This window comes from Haliotis cracherodii, unplaced genomic scaffold (genome assembly GCF_022045235.1).
Source record: "Haliotis cracherodii isolate W230 unplaced genomic scaffold, xgHalCrac1.p SCAF_4, whole genome shotgun sequence".
NCBI lineage: Eukaryota > Metazoa > Mollusca > Gastropoda > Lepetellida > Haliotidae > Haliotis > Haliotis cracherodii.
Window position 1 is genome coordinate 44,945,228 of NW_027266297.1, and position 20,413 is coordinate 44,965,640.

The 20,413-nt window shown below is 39.6% G+C and overlaps 1 protein-coding gene across 1 annotated transcript; it reads right to left on the minus strand.

Moving 5' to 3' along the window:
* Window positions 1-4,116: 4,116 nt before the first annotated feature.
* On the minus strand, window positions 4,117-12,578 carry LOC139480086 (putative defense protein 3). The gene is made up of 5 exons (XM_071263094.1): window positions 12,505-12,578; window positions 9,642-9,834; window positions 6,071-6,237; window positions 5,373-5,470; window positions 4,117-4,578 (listed from the first exon to the last, which is right to left on the minus strand). Exons 2-5 carry the CDS (start codon window positions 9,832-9,834, stop codon window positions 4,425-4,427), a joined length of 612 nt encoding a protein of 203 aa, XP_071119195.1. The 5' UTR covers window positions 12,505-12,578; the 3' UTR covers window positions 4,117-4,424.
* Window positions 12,579-20,413: the final 7,835 nt, after the last annotated feature.

Here is a 20,413-nt window from a genome sequence, read left to right on the forward strand (position 1 = left end):
GGGTTTTCAGTCCCATCATAGAGTCAGGACCCTGTAACATTGGGTGATTTCAGTCCCATCATAGTGTCAGTATCATGTAGCATTGGATGATTTCAGTCCCATCATAGCTTCATAGCCCTACAGCATTGGGTGATTTCAGTCCAATCATAGTGCCAGACCCTCTAACATTTGGTGATTTCAGTCCGATCATAGAGTCATGGCCCTGTAACATTGGGTGATTCAGTCCCATCATAGTGTCAGGACCCTGCAGCATTGGGGGATTTCAGTCCCATCATAGCTTCATAGTCCTGCAGCATTGGGGGATTTCAGTCCAATCATAGAGTCATGGCTCTGTAGCGTTGGGTGATCTCTATCCCATCATAGTGTCAGGACCGTGTAGCACTGGGTGATCTCTATCCTATCATAGAGTCATGGCCCTGTAGCATTGGGGGATTTCTATCCCATCATAGAGTCATGGCCCTGTAGCATTGGGTGATTTCAGCCCCATCTTAGTGACATGGCGCTGTAGCATTGGGTGATTTCAGTCCCATCATAGTGACATGGCCCTGTAGCATTGGGTAATCTCAGCCCCATCATAGAGTCATGGCCCTGTAGCACTGGGTGATTTCAGCCCCATCTTAGTGTCAGGACCCCGTAGCTAATCTGTTACTTCTCTCTGGAATACCTGATAACACCAGTGCGCCTGGTTTAAACATAATTATTTTCACAATATTGTGAAAATGGATTGGTAAACAAGCGAAGTGCTTGTTGACACCGCTCCATTACACATAGGAAATATAACAATCAAACATCAATGAAGGTTACATGCCAAGCTAGATGTGTATATGTAATAAATCTATTTGCAGTTTATATTAAACAATTCATTTAACTGAAAATCTGCCAGTTTTTAATAGGATATAGGTGCGCCTTGCTTGTTAAAAGTTCCTAAAATGTTGGTATTCCTCTCTAATATGTTACACACAAATGTCGGAGTAGAACCACAGTGTGTACTATCGCAATCTGAAGTCCTACATACCTTGGAAAGCTGCACCTGCAATCAGAATGCAATCTGTGGTGGAATGAACATGACTGGCGCATTGGCTGGCGAGATGCAGCTACAGCACGTTCGGCGCTGGTGTATCATGCAGGTTGAGGGTTCATCATGCCGTAAATAAGAAGCCCCACCCACAGGATGTGTGGAGTGAATACTGTTACCTTGGTGATACTACTTCTATCTGTTATCGTCCAGTTGTATGCTTATCATATGTTTGCCTTCAACCACACGCGCACACACACACACACACACACACACGCACGCACGCACGCACGCACGCACGCACGCACGCACGCACGCACGCACGCACGCACGCACGCACGCACGCACGCACACAAACACACACACACACACACACACAAGAATGTATTAACACAGTGAATGTATTAACACTGAATCTATTAACACAGTGAAAATACTGACACAGTGAATGTATTAATATTGAATGTATTACCACAGGGAATGTATTAACAGTCAATGTATTAACACAGTGCATGTATTAATAGTGAATGTATTAACACAGTGAACGTATTGACACAGTGCATGTATTAACAGTGAATGTATTCACACTAAATGTATTAACACAGTGAATGTATTAACACAGTGAATGAATTAACACATTAATGTATTCACAATGAATGTATTAACACAGTGAATGTATTAACACAGCGAATGAATTAACACATTATTGTATTAACAGTCAATGTATTAACACAGTGAATGTATTAATAGTGGATATATTAACACAGTGAACGTATTGACACAGTGCATGTATTAACAGTGAATGTATTAACACAATGACTGTATTAACACAGCGAATGAATTAACACATTAATGTATTCACAGTGAATGTATTAACATAATGAATGTATTAACACATCGAATGAATTAACACATTAAAGTATTCACAATGAATGTATTAACACAGTGAATGTATTAACACAGCGAATGAATTAACACATTAATGTATTCACAGTGAATGTATTAACACAGTGAATGTATTAACATAGTGAAAATATTGACACAGTGAATGAATTAACACAGTGAATGTATTAATATTGAATGTATTAACAGTCAATGTATTAACACAGTGAATGTATTAATAGTGAATGTATTAATGCAGTGGATGTATTAACACAGTCAATGTATTAATAGAGTGAATGTATTAACACATTGAAGGTATTAACACAGTGAATGTATCAACACAGTGAATGTATTAACAGTCAATGTATTAATAGTGAATGTATTAATACAGTCAATATATCAACACAGTGAATGTATTAATAGTGAATGTATTAACGAAGTGAATGTATTAACACAGTCAATGTATTAACACAGTGTATGTATTAACAATCAATGTATTAACGCAGTGAATGTATTAACACAGTGAATGTATTAATTGAGTAAATGTATTAAAGCAGTGAATGTATTAACACAATGAATGTATTAATAGAGCGAATGTATTAACGCAGTGAATGTATTAATACAGTCAATGTATCAACAAAGTGAATGTTTTAATAGTGAATGTATTAACAGTCAATGTATTAACAGTCAATGTATTAACACAGTGAATGTATTAAAAGAGTGAATGTATTAACGCAGTGAATGTATCAACGCAGCAGGACAACAACAAGTACATGTACCGTCTTTTAACGCCTTTGGTATGACGCGGCCCGGGATATAACTTTGTTTTAGCATATACTGTCATACGTGTATGCCGTCACCCTACACATTTCCAGCACATATATAAACCAGTCTATGTCCATATATTTCTTATTTGTAACATAAATGTACGAATGTCCTCATGTAACCTAATTTCTATAAATCTTACAAAGAGTGGCGAGTTTAAGGACCTCATTGTTTTCAACCACAAGTCATGATCATTGGCGCTGAACTTCTGCATTGTTGATCCGAGAAATAGTTTCTCCCACATTTCAAATATTCTCCAGACATGTTTATTTGGGAGTCCACGACAGCCGTTAAATGTAGCTTGGTCTTCAGCACCCCCTGCTTGTCCACTACAGGGATCAGGCTGTCAGACTTGGTTGATGCATGAACTTTAATTACCGTTTTGCTTGCGTTCGTATTTCTTTGTATTTATCCAGGTTCCACTTTGTCAGCGTTTATCATTATGTAAGGATCTTCGCTGAAACAATAGGACTCTGACACATTGTGAGGGTTTTACAGCAGCATTTTTGAAACCTATATTTCCAACTTTCTGTCAGTCATGGCCATGCATCTGGTGATGAAATAAGGCATCAAACATTTAATATGGCATGCCTTTCTCAATATATCTTAACCAAACGCAGTACCGATGTGCGACGTCTGGCAAACGCTGACTTTTGTATGCACATTGTGCGAGTGGTGAGTGCTATAGCTGGGCACCTACATGCCTGCCCTTTACGGGACACTTGGTGTCATTATTGATTTCCAGGGATCCATTCATATAATGTTTACTCCTTTTTACCTTTTCCCCCTAATGGAATCTGCGAACAAGGAGAGTGATTATTCTATGGCGTTGACGTTTTATATTTATGTAAGGAAAAATGAATACCCAGATAATATGTAGGATCTCTTTTAGGTGGAATTCTAGTCTTATGTTCCCTAGGACTGGCAATTTCTGTGAAACAGCTGGAGCTCAGTGAAATATCACGGAAGTGAATAACTAGTTTAGGAGAGATTCGACCTGAAGGGCCACGGCTAATAATGTGTCACTTTGTCGTCAGTCTGTTTGTGTGACTAGAATGAGAGGTGTGGTGTTGCTGGAGTAGAATACAGTTGGTATACATACATACATGTAACTCTCTTGTCATGTGCTTACATTACACGCACGAGATTAGGGAATGAAGTATCATCACGTGACGAAACACACAACAGAATCTACAATGTGGTTACAGCGAGGAACATATATTTAAGAATGATAATTATAGTGTGTTTCCTTGAAAAGTTTTTGTTATATGTTAATAAAAGTCAAATATATGAACGAATCACTGACCATCAGTGATAACAACATGTGTTCGCGAAAAGGGAAAGTATGTCTTGCATTTGAGGCAGCAGGTAAGATTCATAATGACAATGCTCATGGTTCTTTAATGACACTTTACTGCAGGATTTTACATTTCAGACTAATATTTGGAGGTTTTTTATGAAGAATTCAGTACTATTTTCACAGAAATCATTTTGATACAATTCAGATGACTATATCGCCAATAGACATACAAAATGATCACGATTGATATATGCATTGTATAAAGATACATTGGAAACACAGACTTGTAAAGTAGCGTCAGAAACTGGTAAGGGTATAACATTCGCTGATTTCTACTTACAGAAAAGCCTGCACGAATTCTTAGAAAGGAACAAATACGTGCTGTTCATGGGATTGTTTGAATTATAAATAGTGCGATAGTAACAGAGAAGCAATGATGGAGCCAATGACAACAGCCATCGCCGATGCAGACCGTGCGCAGGTGCTGGTCGTGACGCTGATCTCGTCAGACATCACCGTGTTCCACCATGTTCGTAGACTCTTGACAACCGTAGCCCTGGAAAATAACGTGATACTTACAAAGGGGGCAGCATACAGTCTTTTGTATGGAATCCTAGAAGGGAGATGGTCGCCCTTTCAAGTAAGAAGTGTCAAAATTAACCAAATGGCGACAATACGACACTTTTTGCTTGTTTTTTGCAAGGCGACAATGCGAAAATGTCCCTTCTAAAATTCCATACTTTTGGCATAAATGACATGGCATGATGGTGGTGGGGTATGCATTAGCAGAACATATATAATCGGGTTCTGGCACGGTAGAATGGTAAGAAAGTTCTTCATTAAAAACAGCATCTTATATCCATTTTACTATAACAATATTAATGAGTGAAGCGGAATAAATTTGGGTATGTTGTCGACGTAAATGAAGAAAGCCTGATATCGCCTATAAACAAAGTATGTATCTGTATATACTTAAACAATGTTTTTACATCAATATGCTTTACACTCATGTAAGGACACTGAAAATATGTAAGCTACTTCGTAAGCAAACATGAAGTTGTCACCCCTAAAGAAAATGAAGCATATTTTGCAAGGTTTATCTGAGGATGTCTGTGAGGCACACGTCATGACGTGTTACTGTGATTAATATACCTCTGTCTGGCCAATCAGAACCGGGTATTTTTCAAAGTCATGGTAGAATGGACGTATATCTCTTATGGACAATGTTACACGATCACGCATCCATAGAATGTATGCTGAGAACGTCTTCAGCATTTGACAATATATCAACATGGTTGACAAATACCAGAGCGATGAGTTGATGCCATATATGGTTGATGTTTAACGTACCTGAACTTGATACCCTGCGACACGTCGTAACCAGCTGGTACCTTCCAGGTGAACATAACTGACGTCTTCTTAAATTCACTTGTGTGGGTGATGGAGTTCTAGGAATGAAAACACAAAACACGATACCCATCTTTGTTCAACGTTTCATTCTCTGTATGTTTGTTGAATCGTTGAGGTCAGAAGAAATTTCAATAAGATTCAACCAAGCCTTTGAAAACGTCACTGTGCTTATTAGGGCAACCAAACGTTATTGTGCTTCTTAGGGAAACCATAGTCTGAACACGTTACTGTGCTTATTGTGGCAACCATACTTTGAACAAGTTACTGTGCTTCGTAGGGCAACCAGAGTTTGAACACGTTACTGCGCTTCTTAGGACAACAATACTTTGAACACGTGAATGTGCTTATTAGGGCAACAATACTTTGAACAAGTTATTGTGCTTCTTATGGCAACCAGAGTTTGAACACGTGAATGTGCTTATTAGGGCAACAATACTTTGAACACGTGAATGTGCTTATTAGGGCAACAATACTTTGAACAAGTTATTGTGCTTCTTAGGACAGCCAGAGTTTGAAAACGTATACGTTTGGACGTATATCTCTTATGGACAATGTTACACATTACTGTGATTCTTAGGGCAACCATACTTTGAAAATGTTACTGTGCTTCTTGAATACAATAATTGTTGCAAACATACCTTGGTGACATTTAAACAGTCCATGGTTTGAATAGTACCATCCGAGGCGGTATACTTGGCAAATGTCCCGGGCACTATGGCAGTGTCGGCGGTGGTACACTTGGTACAGCGGGCTTGGACCAGGAAACCCTCGAAGTATCCGTCGGTGGCAGTTGCGTTCAGGGTGACTGAAATATACAAGACACATACAGAGTAATACGAGAGAGGCACCATCGTGGCAACCAAAAGCTTTCAGGTTAACATTTGATCTGATTATTAAGTCAAATCTGCGTAGACAGGTAGAACTTTTACAAATCCAACTTTTTTGGTGGATACTAAAAAATATAATCAAAGTTTATTTTAGCTAGCATGAATATTATAAAATATTAAGCAAGTCTAAGCTTATAATTCCCTCTACTCCTGCTAAAGGTCCTGATTTTGGCTTGGGTACATTTAGTCTGTCTCACATTCGCTGAACCATATCATTTTCCCTTCAGCTAAGCCCTTCTGTAATGCAAATGCCCTTGAAGAATGTCTAGATTTTCCTTAGGAATCTCCCATCTCACTGGATCTCCGTTTCAATTAAGGCGTTAATCTAGGGTACATTCCTGTATACTGAAATGTTCCTGGGTTACATATCTGTAGTACCCGTGACTACACGACATCTTCAGTTCTACTCCCCCATGCGGTTGATCCACCAGCCTGCTCTTTTTTACCCTGTTCCCCACAGTATTGCGAACAAATGTGATTTGAGTGTCAAGTCGTCAGAGATCACATACGGTCGGGGTGTCAGAGAAGATGTAAATTTTGAACAGCCAGGTATGAAATGTTAGTCGGGTGGCCAGAGGTGATGTACGTAACTTTGAGTAGCAAGGGATAATACGACATAAAATGACAAACACTTAACCGTCAATTATGGGGCAGTTCAGTAGGCGCATACTGTGTATCTAGCTCCACAGAGAAAACACACTGTCAACATGTTTATCTTCATTCTACCATGAAAAAAACATTAAACTGTTAGCAAAGAGACTGGGTGAAGCGGCAAGGGACTAGTCGACTATTTTCAATGGGTTGCCGATCTGAATTAACGGACCACTGATGATAGACTTCGAAGAAAGAATTAAGGGGACCAGGTACAGAGTGAATGAAGGGGTCTCGGTATGGAGTGAATGAAGGGGCCCGGTATGGAGTGAAAGAAAGGGTCCTGGTATGGAGTGAATGAAGGGGACCCGGTATGGAGTGAATGAAGGGGTCCCGGTACGGAGTGAATGAAGGGGTCCTGGTATGGAGTGAATGAAGGGGACCCGATACGCAGTGAATGAAGGGGTCCAGGTATGGAGTGAATGTAGGGGTCTCGGTATGGAGTGAATGAAGGGGCCCGGTATGGAGTGAAAAAAGAGGTCCCAGTATGGAGTGAATGAAGGGGTCTCGGTTTGGAGTGAATGAAGGGGGCCCGGTATGGAGTGAATGAAGGGGGCCCGGTATGGAGTGAATGAAGGGGTCCTGGTATGGAGTGAACGAAGGGGTCCCGGTATGGAGTGAATGAAGGGGCCCGGTATGGAGTGAATGAAGGGGCCCCAGTATGGAGTGAATGAAGGGGTCCCAGTACGGAGTGAATGAAGGGGTCCTGGTATGGAGTGAATGAAGGGGTTCTGGTATGGAGTGAAGGAAGGGGGCCCGGTATGGAGTGAATGAAGGGGGCCCGGTATAGAGTGAACGAAGGGGGCCCGGTATGGAGTGAAGGAAGGGGTCCCGGTATGGAGTGAACGAAGGGGTCCCGGTATGGAGTGAATGAAGGGGGCCCGGTATGGAGTGAATGAAGGGGGCCCGGTATGGAGTGAATGAAGGGGCCCCAGTATGGAGTGAATGAAGGGGTCCCAGTACGGAGTGAATGAAGCGGTCTCGGTATGGAGTGAATGAAGGGGTTCTGGTATGGAGTGAAGGAAGGGGGCCCGGTATGGAGTGAATGAAGGGGGCCCGGTATAGAGTGAAGGAAGGGGGCCCGGTATGGAGTGAACGAAGGGGTCCCGGTATGGAGTGAATGAAGGGGGCTCGGTATGGAGTGAATGAAGGGGGTCCGGTATGGAGTGAAGGAAGGGGTTCTGGTATGGAGTGAATGAAGGGGGCCCGGTATGGAGTGAATGAAGGGGGCCCGGTATGGAGTGAATGAAGGGGGCTCGGTATGGAGTGAATGAAGGGGTCCTGGTATGGAGTGAATGAAGGGGTTCTGGTATGGAGTAAATGAAGGGGTTCTGGTATGGAGTGAATGAAGGGGGCCCGGTATGGAGTGAATGAATGAATGAATACGTATATTGCATCTAAATTTCAATAAGACTCCACGGATATATTGATATTTACCTTTAACCATCTCTTTTGCGTCAAAATTGCCAACAGGAATAATTCGAAGCTATCTGATCTTATCTATAATGTCTTTTGAGTAACGCTAAGGATAACACAAAAATCAACAGAACAAAGGACTGTATTTCTTGCATTTATGACACTTTTATTACAACGGGCAATAATATCTTTTGAATTGACCAATTGTTTGTAAAAAAAATAAATGGCCTTATCATAATAATATCGAATAATCTTAGAGACCTATATATTATAAAAATGGAATTCTGACCTGGAACATCGAGGAAAAGCAGATTCTACAAGGCAATTGTAAATTATCCACCAAATTCATCTGATAAATGGGAAACTAGTTTGGTTCGTTTCAAATTTTCTCTGATGAAGCAGGTAGAAGGCAGAACATTACTCTCATAAAAAGAAAATGTATATTATGTCTATCAAGTGGTACTGCAGATGAATATCATTATTTGTTTAATTGTGTGTATTTCAATGAAACAAGAAGTTTCCTATCTCCTTCTTACATGAACCTACTATCAGTTCTCTACATGACCAAGTTATTTCTAAGTAGGTAAAACATATAACTTCTGTCGCCACAATACATTTAACTTCACATTTAACATTCAGACTTGAGAATTGTAAACTTCATGAGAGAATAATACTTCAACATTCTGCTTTAATTTGAGAAGTGGAAATCAGGTGTTGAGATAAACAATTACACCTTGATCTTTTTATGAGACTAGCGGGAGTATCAGTTGTGCAGTCATAGATGAAATATCATCTACAGACGAGTTCATAACCTGACAAAAGTTTTCTCATGTCAGTACAATGTTTTGACGCATATACTTCGTTACCATATGTTCTCGTGTTTTTTAGGTGAACAATTGACTCGCCTTTGCTTGTGTTTGTGACATGTGTGGGGCAGAATACGCTCACCTTTTCGCGAACACCAAAGTGATTCATAAAAGCACATGCCCATGATGTAGTCGGAATCGTACACTCGCCTCTACTACGAGAAGAGATTTCTTATTAATATGGAAAGGGTTTTGTTTGGCGAAAGGTTTGTCATGTGAGAACAGTGTCATTCTCCTTCCTGAAAGCCACCAGAAGTTGTTATACTTTGCTCTAACGTGTAGGAATTCTTATGAATACGGAAAGGGTCACAGCCAAAAAGGTTTCCGTTTTCAGGAAACCTTCCAGATACCTTTCCACTTTTAATAGGGCCTTATCTTACAGAAATTACCTGTAACCATCCCTCCCTGTTTGATGGAATTTGTCTCTACGAAGAGAGAGTATGGCGGCGTTGAGTTCTGGGCGATGGTACCGTCATGTTGAGGAGTGAGGTTGATGCAGGCTGGAGGTCCTGCTGCTGTAGAGTAGCCCAGGACTAGAGCGGGCTGGACACAGGCGATAAGGAGGACGATGTACGCAGCCATCTAGAATGATGTCATCATTTATCACGTCTTGGATGAAATTTATTTCAGTAATGCTTTTGTTAATTTAAGTCATGGTAAAGGCTTGATGTGCTTATCACAACAAAATCCTCAAGAGCTAGTCATGATTAGTTGACATGATCCCGACACACACAGGTAAGCAAAACAGTTATTACTTGACTGTTTGTTTGTTTGAGGTATACTGGTTAAGAGGGAATTAGTAATAGCTACAACGCTGGTAGTTTTAGCGTAGTAAAGTCAAAAGCTAGGATTTTTGTAAGGGACAGAATATATTTTGGGTAAGAGCTTCAAGATATACATCGTTTCCTTTGGAACAGAACAATAATGTTTCTTAAACCCATTTTCATGACTTGTCCAGCGAAAAATTATTTTTGTTGCAAAACCGGATGCTTAAATATGCTTTTTTCTAAAACACATTATTTCTGCAAAATCTTCGCAGCTTCCACATTCCCCCGCACCGCGAAGAGTGAGTGAGTATGGTTTTACACCACTCTTAGCAATAGTCAAGCAGTTTAACGGCGGGGGACACCAGAAATGTGGGGAATCGAACCCGGCTTTTTAGACCTGACGAGCGAACGCTTAGTCTACCCCACCGCCCCATCCCGTAGGGTTTTCCTCCTACGGAAACCGACACGATATGTTTTGTAAGTGACTCTTCAAAGAAGCATTTAACCGCACTCCAAAGTCCGCCGTGACGTCAGTGCCTGACCTATATGTCTTTCACGCCGCAGGAAACTGTATTACAAATCGGCAACTTTGCCTGAACGTTACTGAACCTGACAAACGATAGTCATTCATCTCTGTACAAGTGGGGCATCTTTCACCGTCTGTGTTTCCGGATGGGTAAACAGCTGAAGCTGGGCCAGCTAAAGTGACGAGTCATCGTTGTATGAGTAACTCCAGGATTGCGTGGGGACCGACCGAGAGAGTCTTTTGAGCAATGGGGCCCTGGATCTGTATTCTAGACCTTGGTAACCTATATAGGAATGCCACGTACACGCTACATGTTCGCCATTGAAACATTCTGAAAACTAAAACCTGAGGTTCCTCATTGTTAATACGGTGCTAACTGATTTCTCTATTCCTACAACTTCGACTTATTTTCTATGAATTTTAATCTTCAAACAACGACTACCAATGCACAGTCGCAGAGTAAATAATATAGATTACAATAATGGACTTTGTAAAAGTGTTCCAAGTATTAGTTTATTTAAAGGCATATGACTTATGTCAAAGTACAAAAGGTTGAGGTACAAGTTGACAGCCTACTAAGCCTACTGACATCTAGATAAACGAGTAATATTTGGTTACTTTGATATGATGTTTTTTTTATTTATTGGATTTAAAATAACATGTTCGTAGTAATTGCGTACGGTAAAACCTCACAAGTCGGGACTGTATCATACATAATGCAATCTTCCAAGGGTCCATTCCACAAAGGGGTCTTAGCGCAAAGGCGATCGTAACTCCCATACTTTAACATAGACTTACGACTGTCGTAGCGCTACGGTCGCTTTGTGGAATGGGGCCTAGATTACCACGTTTCTGGTTTAACGAATTATAGACAGGGAGTAACATTTATTTAGATGTACCTCACCACACTAACCAGGTCAGTGTACAGAATTCAGCATACATGGGCCTGTTACATCACCAAACAGTAATGAAATCACAGTGAAAATGAAATGACACGTCTGTTGAACTATTGTGGCATTTCTAAACAGATTAACATAAACATTACGAGCTTTATTCCAGAAATAAGTTCAAAGTATGCTAATCCACAGTGTGCGTTAGACACATTTGTGTAGTTACTGTTGATCGCAGGGTAAAGAAGACATTTTAAGTCAATTACTTTGCGCATGTCTCCCAGTAACATCGACATATGTCGAAAGGTTATGTCTATACTCTATGATTTGATGACAACTTGATGACATTAACTTTCAAAATACATACATTTGTCAATTAATATTTCACCCTCAGCAAACACTTAAATACCATGGAAATAAATATCAATGTTATTGTATACAATTTTGTAAGTTAGTTTCTAACATATAATTCCAATTCTATATAATTTATGACGTGTAGCGTGCACTGTTTGTTATGCATATATGTAATGAAGCTAATATTGCCACCAGTCACATTGTTCACCAATCCTGCTCTTGTTCATTCATTGATATTGGTTTAGCTAAAACAACGTACATAGACTTTGCTAACCCAACAAAAACGTCCCGGATACCTTTCTTCACAAGGGCCGAATCTTGAGCCTTGTCATTGTTATCAAAGCGATGTAATAAACCACAGACACTAAACGAATTGATTCAGACAACCTATTTCTAGTGTTATCATCATTTAGCTAACCATATTAATAATACAAAAGGGATGTTGGGTGAACATTACTAGGTGACCAGGTCATGTATAATGTATATGGGTGCCCACAAAGATACAAAGACTGATATTTGACCTTCACTCTCTAGGACGAGTGTACATGTTCTCACCAACCTAAGGAGAAGGTTAGCAAACAGTCCGATTTGTTCATAAAAACATATCCGGAAAGATCGTTGTACTTTATACGGACTATATTTTTTTTAAAGTATAAAGTTAAAGTAACATCAGCCACTAAAACTGAGAGTGTTATGATCTACATAAGGTACTGACCTTCGAGTTCTTTCAGACTACAGTCTAACAGCGTCGCCAGTGTGCGGGACCCAGTAGTGACTGTGATGCCAGCTCCTGAACCGGAACACGACCCAGTTTTAGGCATGTACAAAAACCCACATTACGGATGCAGACTGGTTTCATCTGAGCGTGATAAAAAGATGCATAGATGGCAAAATTGTTCTTTTCAAAACATGTCGAGGCAAGGCTACCATGTGTAAACATTCATTCTTAACGTGTTCAGTAAGGAATGTTCTGCATTTTTTACGTTGATTTTATAAGAAGATGGGGGTAAAGCCGTCGCAGCCATGCGATGAAACATGTATCTTTTGTCACAATTAGATTCTCTCTTGAAGAAGCAAAATCGTCATTTATCCACACTTTTGAGTTGATCAAGCCTTCGGTAACGTTAACATTTGTTAGAGCACAGGCAAATACCTTCGTATAATGGGTGGACACTACTTTGATCAGGTCGAGTATATTTATATGCTGATCAAGTACTGTAAAGTAAACATTAATACAAGCGTGAAAAACGTTTTTATTGAAACATGTACATTTCAGCATGCCAGGACTTAAACAACAAACAATGGATTCTTTTATTATTTAAAACCGATAACGACCTGTGGTGATTGATTTGATAAATTCTACTGCCTAAAGTTCTATTATTTAGCAATCTGGATCGCTTTGTCGCCTTGTTTAAATTTGAAAACTGTCCCTTTTCCTGAACTTGGTTGGTCATGGTAGAAAGACAGTTTTTGTTCCTCAGCCCGAAAATCCAAAATCCAATCTCGGATAATTGTCCCTTATATGCTCAATATAGCTCACGCTATCTGATAAAGAGATCTGGGGTAGCATTTCTGCATAGAAAGACTGAAGCCAAAGTTTTAATTCTTCCGCCAAAATTGCGAAAACATCAAGTGGTAAGGACATGGAGATTCATGAAAATACAAGTTTCTATTTTTAGGTATTGCCCATTCTGTCCAAATGTTAAGACCCCACTTTGTGTTAATCTTGGTTTTAACGGGTATTCGATCTGATATCAAACCATCTATCATGGCTGAAGTACTAGATGCAAAACGATCGTTATCTTTTGAGGTCGATGGTTTTTCATTTTGTAAAGTTTCAAAATCATACAAAGTTTGTCTTAGTTCAATATCAGAAAAAGTTGTATTTTCACTTGCCCGAGATGACCAAATGCCATCTCGTGTTTCACCAAGATGACATACATCTATAAGCTGCGACGTTTTCCTCCAATAGTAAGCTGGCATGCCTTGGTGTAACTGAGAAACTTTTCAAAACTTTGTTAATCCCAACTCGCTCACTCAGCTGAGGGAGTTTTGTATTAACTGTGGAGGATAGAGAATGTTGTATGTTCTTGAATAAGTGGTTGTCACGTGCACTGTAGGAACATGACAGGGCGAAGTCAGAGTTAGTGATGGTCACGTACTGCGTACGATCATGATAGGGTGGAGTCCGGATTGGTTAGTGGTGGACACGTGCACTGTAGGAACATGGCATGGTGGAGTTCAGGCTGGTTAGTGGTGGACACGTGCACTGTAGGAACATGGCATGGTGGAGTTCAGGCTGGTTAGTGGTGGACACGTGCACTGTAGGAACATGGCATGGTGGAGTTCAGGCTGGTTAGTGGTGGACACGTGCGCTGTAGGAACATGGCATGGTGGAGTTCAGGCTTGTTAGTGGTGGACACGTGCACTGTAGAAACATGGCATGGTGGAGTTCAGGCTTGTTAGTGGTGGACACGTGCACTGTAGGAACATGGCATGGTGGAGTTCAGGCTTGTTAGTGGTGGACACGTGCACTGTAGAAACATGGCATGGTGGAGTTCAGGCTTGTTAGTGGTGGACACGTGCACTGTAGGAACATGGCATGGTGGAGTTCAGGCTTGTTAGTGGTTGTCACGTGCACTGTAGGAACATGGCATGGTGGAGTTCAGGCTTGTTAGTGGTGGACACGTGCACTGTAGGAACATGGCATGGTGGAGTTCAGGCTGGTTAGTGGTGGACAAGTATGCTATGTCTTAGCGCATGGAAAGTGTGTACCTGTGTTTACCTGACTAGTAGTCACATAGACTGAGAAAACACATGTGACATTTTTTTCACTAATATCCAAGGTTTTTTAAAAACACCTTTTCTTCAAAAATCATTCAGAGTATTATCAGCTAATCCTTTGAACATATATGGGTGTATTATGTCTGTTTTTATTAGTTAAGCTACACATATAAACGCTTACTTTTGACAAATACTCTCTGAAGATAACACTTATTTTTGATCGATATTGAACTCAGCTGGTCATTCCTCTGTTGCTGCGCTGCCACCTACATTTTACATAACATGTAATACATTCACCACAACAGACCTAGGTTATTATGCCAATCTTTGATCACATAAGTAACAAAGACACGAGAAATATGAAATGGGAACCTTTGTCGGATAATCTGAGTGGTGCTACCACTAATTATACATATAATAATTCATTAACTGTGCATCAAGTGAATGACGACAAATACACAGGTGTAGATGTGAAACATGGATGACAACACTAGGCTAGTAATAGTTGTGTTATGAGCAGTTTAGTTGACTGTAAAATAAGGATTGTTGTTGTCTTGAGTATATGAACTGAAAGTCATGGATGCAAATATAATATATAATTGGACGTACACATTTAATTTAACGGTTTGTTTTTATTATGCCCCGCCCAAAGGAAGTTTTGCAGTGGATTCAGACAGCTTTTTCGTCACGCTTAGTTTCCGGGACATAACTCATAGACCATTCAATATTTCTGCTTCTTATGACAACGAGTTGGACTTCAAACGAGGATAGGGATCGTTTCCAGAGCATAACTCTTAATGTTTCTCATTTCTTTGTATCATTCAAGTGCTGAACTGGTGGGTTTTGTTATTGAGGCGTCTTTTTAGATTTCGCGTGAAGTTGAACTAATGTTGAAATGAGGGTTTCATTTTGAGGTTTAACCCTCTGTCATAATGTCAGTTGTACGACATCCGATAGTCGATAGAATATGATAATCATGCAATAACAAAATGGGGTTTCATTTACGGCCTCTGATAAATCAAATGTGTATTTTAAATTCAATAGGTCTATTGACATGCCCTGATTAATATCTAAGCTGTGAAACACAGACATGAAATCCGGGTAGAATCCAGAGCCTAGTGCCCCCTTTAGATTCAATACCCCCTGTATCAGTATCTTAGTACTGACTAGTAGTTGTCAGTGCTGCTAACTTGTGAATATTCGCCTGTTAGACGTATCTCATGCTGTGTGAGTTTGATATTGTATCTGTTCACGTAAAACCATAATGCGTCAGCTTAGTTTTATTGCTTAGTGTTAATAAATCCTTAAACTTCAGTTTGTTTTATCTTTGTCGGTCTGTCAAGTTATTCATTGCTGACTTGTACCTGTATCAACACCTCTGGACAATTACGAGTCGGCCCCTCTGTGGGTGAGGCGTTACTTCAGCTTTGGCGGCGTAATCGTCAGTACCGTGACGCATGCATGTCCGGCCGTCGTGAAGGTGTGACCCACTGCGGTCAGGTAGGACATGGAATGTCACTATAGTCGTAGATGTATGCGCAAGATCGATGAGACATGTTTGTGGTTTTGTGTATTGTCCCATTCAATCCACGTGATAAGATGTTCTTCTCCTCCAGGGCCACTGTTGTCGTCAATGAAACTCATTGGTGGGACAATATTCCTTCTGGGTATCTCCATGAGAAACGAGATGGGGAGACAACACAACGTTGGACCATGTGGACATCTTGTGTGCTGTGTTGTCCTTATACGGATACCATATTAACCTTGGAATCTTTTGTGCTGTTTTGTCCTTATATAGATACCATGTTAACATTGGAATCTTGTGTGCTGTGTTGCCTTTATATTGATACCATGTTAACATTGGAATCTTGTGTTCTGTGTTGTCCTGATATTGATACCATGTTAACATTGGAATCTTGTGTGCTGTGTTGTCTTTATACTGATACCATGTTAACCTTGGAATCTTGTGTGTTGTGTTGTCCTAAAACAGGTGCCATGTTAACATTGTAATCCTGTGCGCTTTGTTGTCTTTATACTGACACCATGTTAACATTGGAATCGTTTGTGCTGTGTTGTCTTTATACTGACACCATGTTAACATTGGAATATTGTGTGCCGTGTTGTCTTTATACAGATACCATGTTAACATTGGAATTTTGTGTGCTGTGTTGTCTTTATACTGATACCATGTTAACATTGGAATATTGTGTGCCGTGTTGTCTTTATACTGATACCATGTTAATATTGGAATCGTGTGGGCTGTGTTGTCTTTATACTGGAACCATGTTAACATTGCAATTTTGTGTGCTGTGTTGTCCTTATACAGATACCATGTTAACATTGGAATCTTGTGTGCTGTGTTGTCATTATATAGATACCATGTTAACATTGGAATCTTGTGTGCTGTGTTGTCATTATATAGATACCATGTTAACATTGGAATCTTGTGTGTTGTGTTGTCATTATATAGATACCATGTTAATATTGGAATCTTGTGTGCTGTGTTGTCCTTATATAGATACCATGTTAATATTGGAATCTTGTGTGCTGTGTTGTCTTTATACTGATACCATGTTAACATTGGAATCTTGTGTGCTGTGTTGTCATTATATAGATACCATGTTAACATTGGAATCTTGTGTGTTGTGTTGTCATTATATAGATACCATGTTAATATTGGAATCTTGTGTGCTGTGTTGTCATTATATAGATACCATGTTAACATTGGAATCTTGTGTGCTGTGTTGTCATTATATAGATACCATGTTAACATTGGAATCTTGTGTGTTGTGTTGTCATTATATAGATACCATGTTAATATTGGAATCTTGTGTGCTGTGTTGTCATTATATAGATACCATGTTAATATTGGAATCTTGTGTGTTGTGTTGTCATTATATAGATACCATGTTAACATTGGAATCTTGTGTGCTGTGTTGTCATTATATAGATACCATGTTAACATTGGAATCTTGTGTGTTGTGTTGTCATTATATAGATACCATGTTAATATTGGAATCTTGTGTGCTGTGTTGTCATTATATAGATACCATGTTAACATTGGAGTCTTGTGTCCTGTGTTGTCATTATATAGATACCATGTTGATATTGGAATCTTGTGTGCTGTGTTGCCTTTATACTGATACCATGTTAACATTGGAATCTTGTGTGCTGTGTTGCCTTTATACTGATACCATGTTAACAGTGGAATCGGGGCGGTCGGGTAGCCTGGTGGTTAAAGTGTTCGCTCGTCACGCCGAAGACCCGGGTTCGATTCCCGACATGGGTACAATGTGTGAAGCCCATTTCTTGTGTCCCCCGCCGTGATATTGCTGGAATATTGCTAAAAGCGGCGTAAAACCAAACTCACTCACTCACTCACTCACTAATATTGGAATCTTGTGTGCTGTGTTGTCTTTATACTGATACTATGTTAACATTGGAATATTGTGTGCTGTGTTGTCCTTATATAGATACCATGTTAATATTGGAATCTTGTGTGCTGTGTTATCTTTATACTGATACCATGTTAACATTGGAGTCTTGTGTGCTGTGTTGCCTTTATATTGATACTATGTTAATATTGGAATCTTGTGTGCTGTGTTGTCCTTATATAGATACTATGTTAATATTGGAATCTTGTGTGCTGTGTTGTCTGTATACTGATACCATGTTAACATTGGAATATTGTGTGCTGTGTTGTCCTTATATAGATACCATGTTAATATTGGAATCTTGTGTGCTGTGTTATCTTTATACTGATACCATGTTAACATTGGAGTCTTGTGTGCTGTGTTGCCTTTATATTGATACTATGTTAATATTGGAATCCTGTGTGCTGTGTTGTCCTTATACTGATACCATGTTAACATTGGAATCTTGTGTGCTGTGTTGTCCTTATACTGGAACCATGTTAACATTGGAATCTTGTGTGCTGTGTTGTCCTTATATAGATACCATGTTAACCCTGGAATCTTGTGTGTTGTGTTGTCTTTATACTGATACCATGTTAACATTGGAATCTTGTGCGCTGTGTTGTCCTAATATAGATACCATGTTAACATTGGATTCCTGTGTGCTGTGTTGTCTTTATACTGATACATGTTAACCTAGGAATCTTGTGTGCTGTGTTGTCTTTATACTGATACCATGTTAACATTGGAATCTTGTGTGCTGTGTTGTCCTAATACAAAAACCATGTTAATATTGGAATCTTGTGCGGTGTGTTCTCCGTATACTGATACTATGTTAATATTGGAATCTTGTGTGCTGTGTTGTCCTAATATAGATACCATGTTAACATTGGAGTCTTGTGTGCTGTGTTGTCTTTATACTGATACCATCTTAACATTGGAATCTTGTGTGCTGTGTTGTCCTTATACTGAAACCATGTTAATATTGGAATCTTGTGTGCTGTGCTGTCCTTACACTGAACGTTGATATCAATACCTTGTGTTCAGTATCCCTGATACACAATGTCTATAATTCTGAAATTAAATATTTTAAGGTGTGACGTTTCTCCCTGAAATACACACTTGAGATGACTCCGAACCGATGTTATATCTACACACCTCATGAAATATTGTAAATATTGAAATTAATGCCTCTCCAAATTAATACGATTGATGACTCCTTTTCAAAAACGTGACTCAATATCAATTAATGGGTACTTGAAAGCGTTCCCAGCTGCTGACTTTTGCAGGTTTTTGTATTAATTTGGATTAAACAATAAATGATTTTTTTCTTTGTTCCAATCTATTATTTTTGGCAATTAAAGTAAATAGCGATTCATTGTACATGTTTTGTTATAAAGATAATGGTCGACCGTGGCACCAAAGAAACTGTGAACATGGAGATATTTAAGGACCAAATTGAAGCTGCTGATTAGGTTAATGATCTGCCAACCCTTTACGCCGATGTTAGCTATGTTACAGCAGCCTATCTGTAATACATCTGACCCATACTGACCACTGGTTGACAGCATGAAGAACGATCCACACAATCCGGGTTCGATGAAGCCTTCCGATCAACATTTAGATATAAGGTCAATGACGGGCTAATGTAGCCTTCTTTGCCCCAGAACTATGGCAAGGTGAAGGTTTATCATAGTATGCATACCAAAGCTTACAAATAGCAGACATTTATCTGATATCTGCTGTGAATGAATTGGTGTATATATCATCGCATTGACACACTACACATTGTATACGAGATACTGAACGTAGTTTCCCCACGTCACCTATTTTAGAGTCTTTAAACAATACGTAACCACGCGCTTAATGGAGTAATCAAGGTAGACAGTTCAAAGCCCATAGAAGACATCAAAGTGATCGCCATTTGCCGCTGAAGTTATGTTACGAATTATACTACACGAGGTGAGATATCCAAGAGTTATTAAAACAAACGTTAAAACTTACTTTTTCAAAAATGCACAATTTAATCAAACCTAAGGCAGCGTAAGTTATGAGCGTGTGTACAGAAAGTGGTATGGTCGTGTGAGGTATGTGATCAGGTGTAAGATTCTCTGGCTGCTTGAAGTATAAATGGAGGGACAGAGTGAGGTGAGAATAAAATGGTCTGGTTGTGTGAAGGTGACATTCTATTAACGTGAGCGTTGATTCGGGCAGGAACCAGCATGTATTACACTGCTCTACACATGATTTTTTTTGTTGTTTAACGCCGCACTCAGCAATGTTCCAGCTATATGACGGCGACACATACAAATGAACAGAAGGTTGAGCTTCTTCCTATCTACCGGATGTACTCTCTTGTCATGACAGTGTAGGTCATGACACACTTGTCAGATGAGTAAAATATGAAACATTCAGAATAGCAATGCT

Coding starts and splice junctions, on each gene's coding strand:
- LOC139480086 (XM_071263094.1), bottom strand. CDS start 9,834: ATGGCTGCGTACATCGTCCTCCTTATCGCCTGTGTCCAGCCCGCTCTA. Junction 5,471..6,070: donor ACTGTTTAAATGTCACCAAG/GTATGTTTGCAA, acceptor TTTCATTCCTAG/AACTCCATCACCCACACAAG. Junction 4,579..5,372: donor TCGCAGGGTATCAAGTTCAG/GTACGTTAAACA, acceptor GTTATTTTCCAG/GGCTACGGTTGTCAAGAGTC.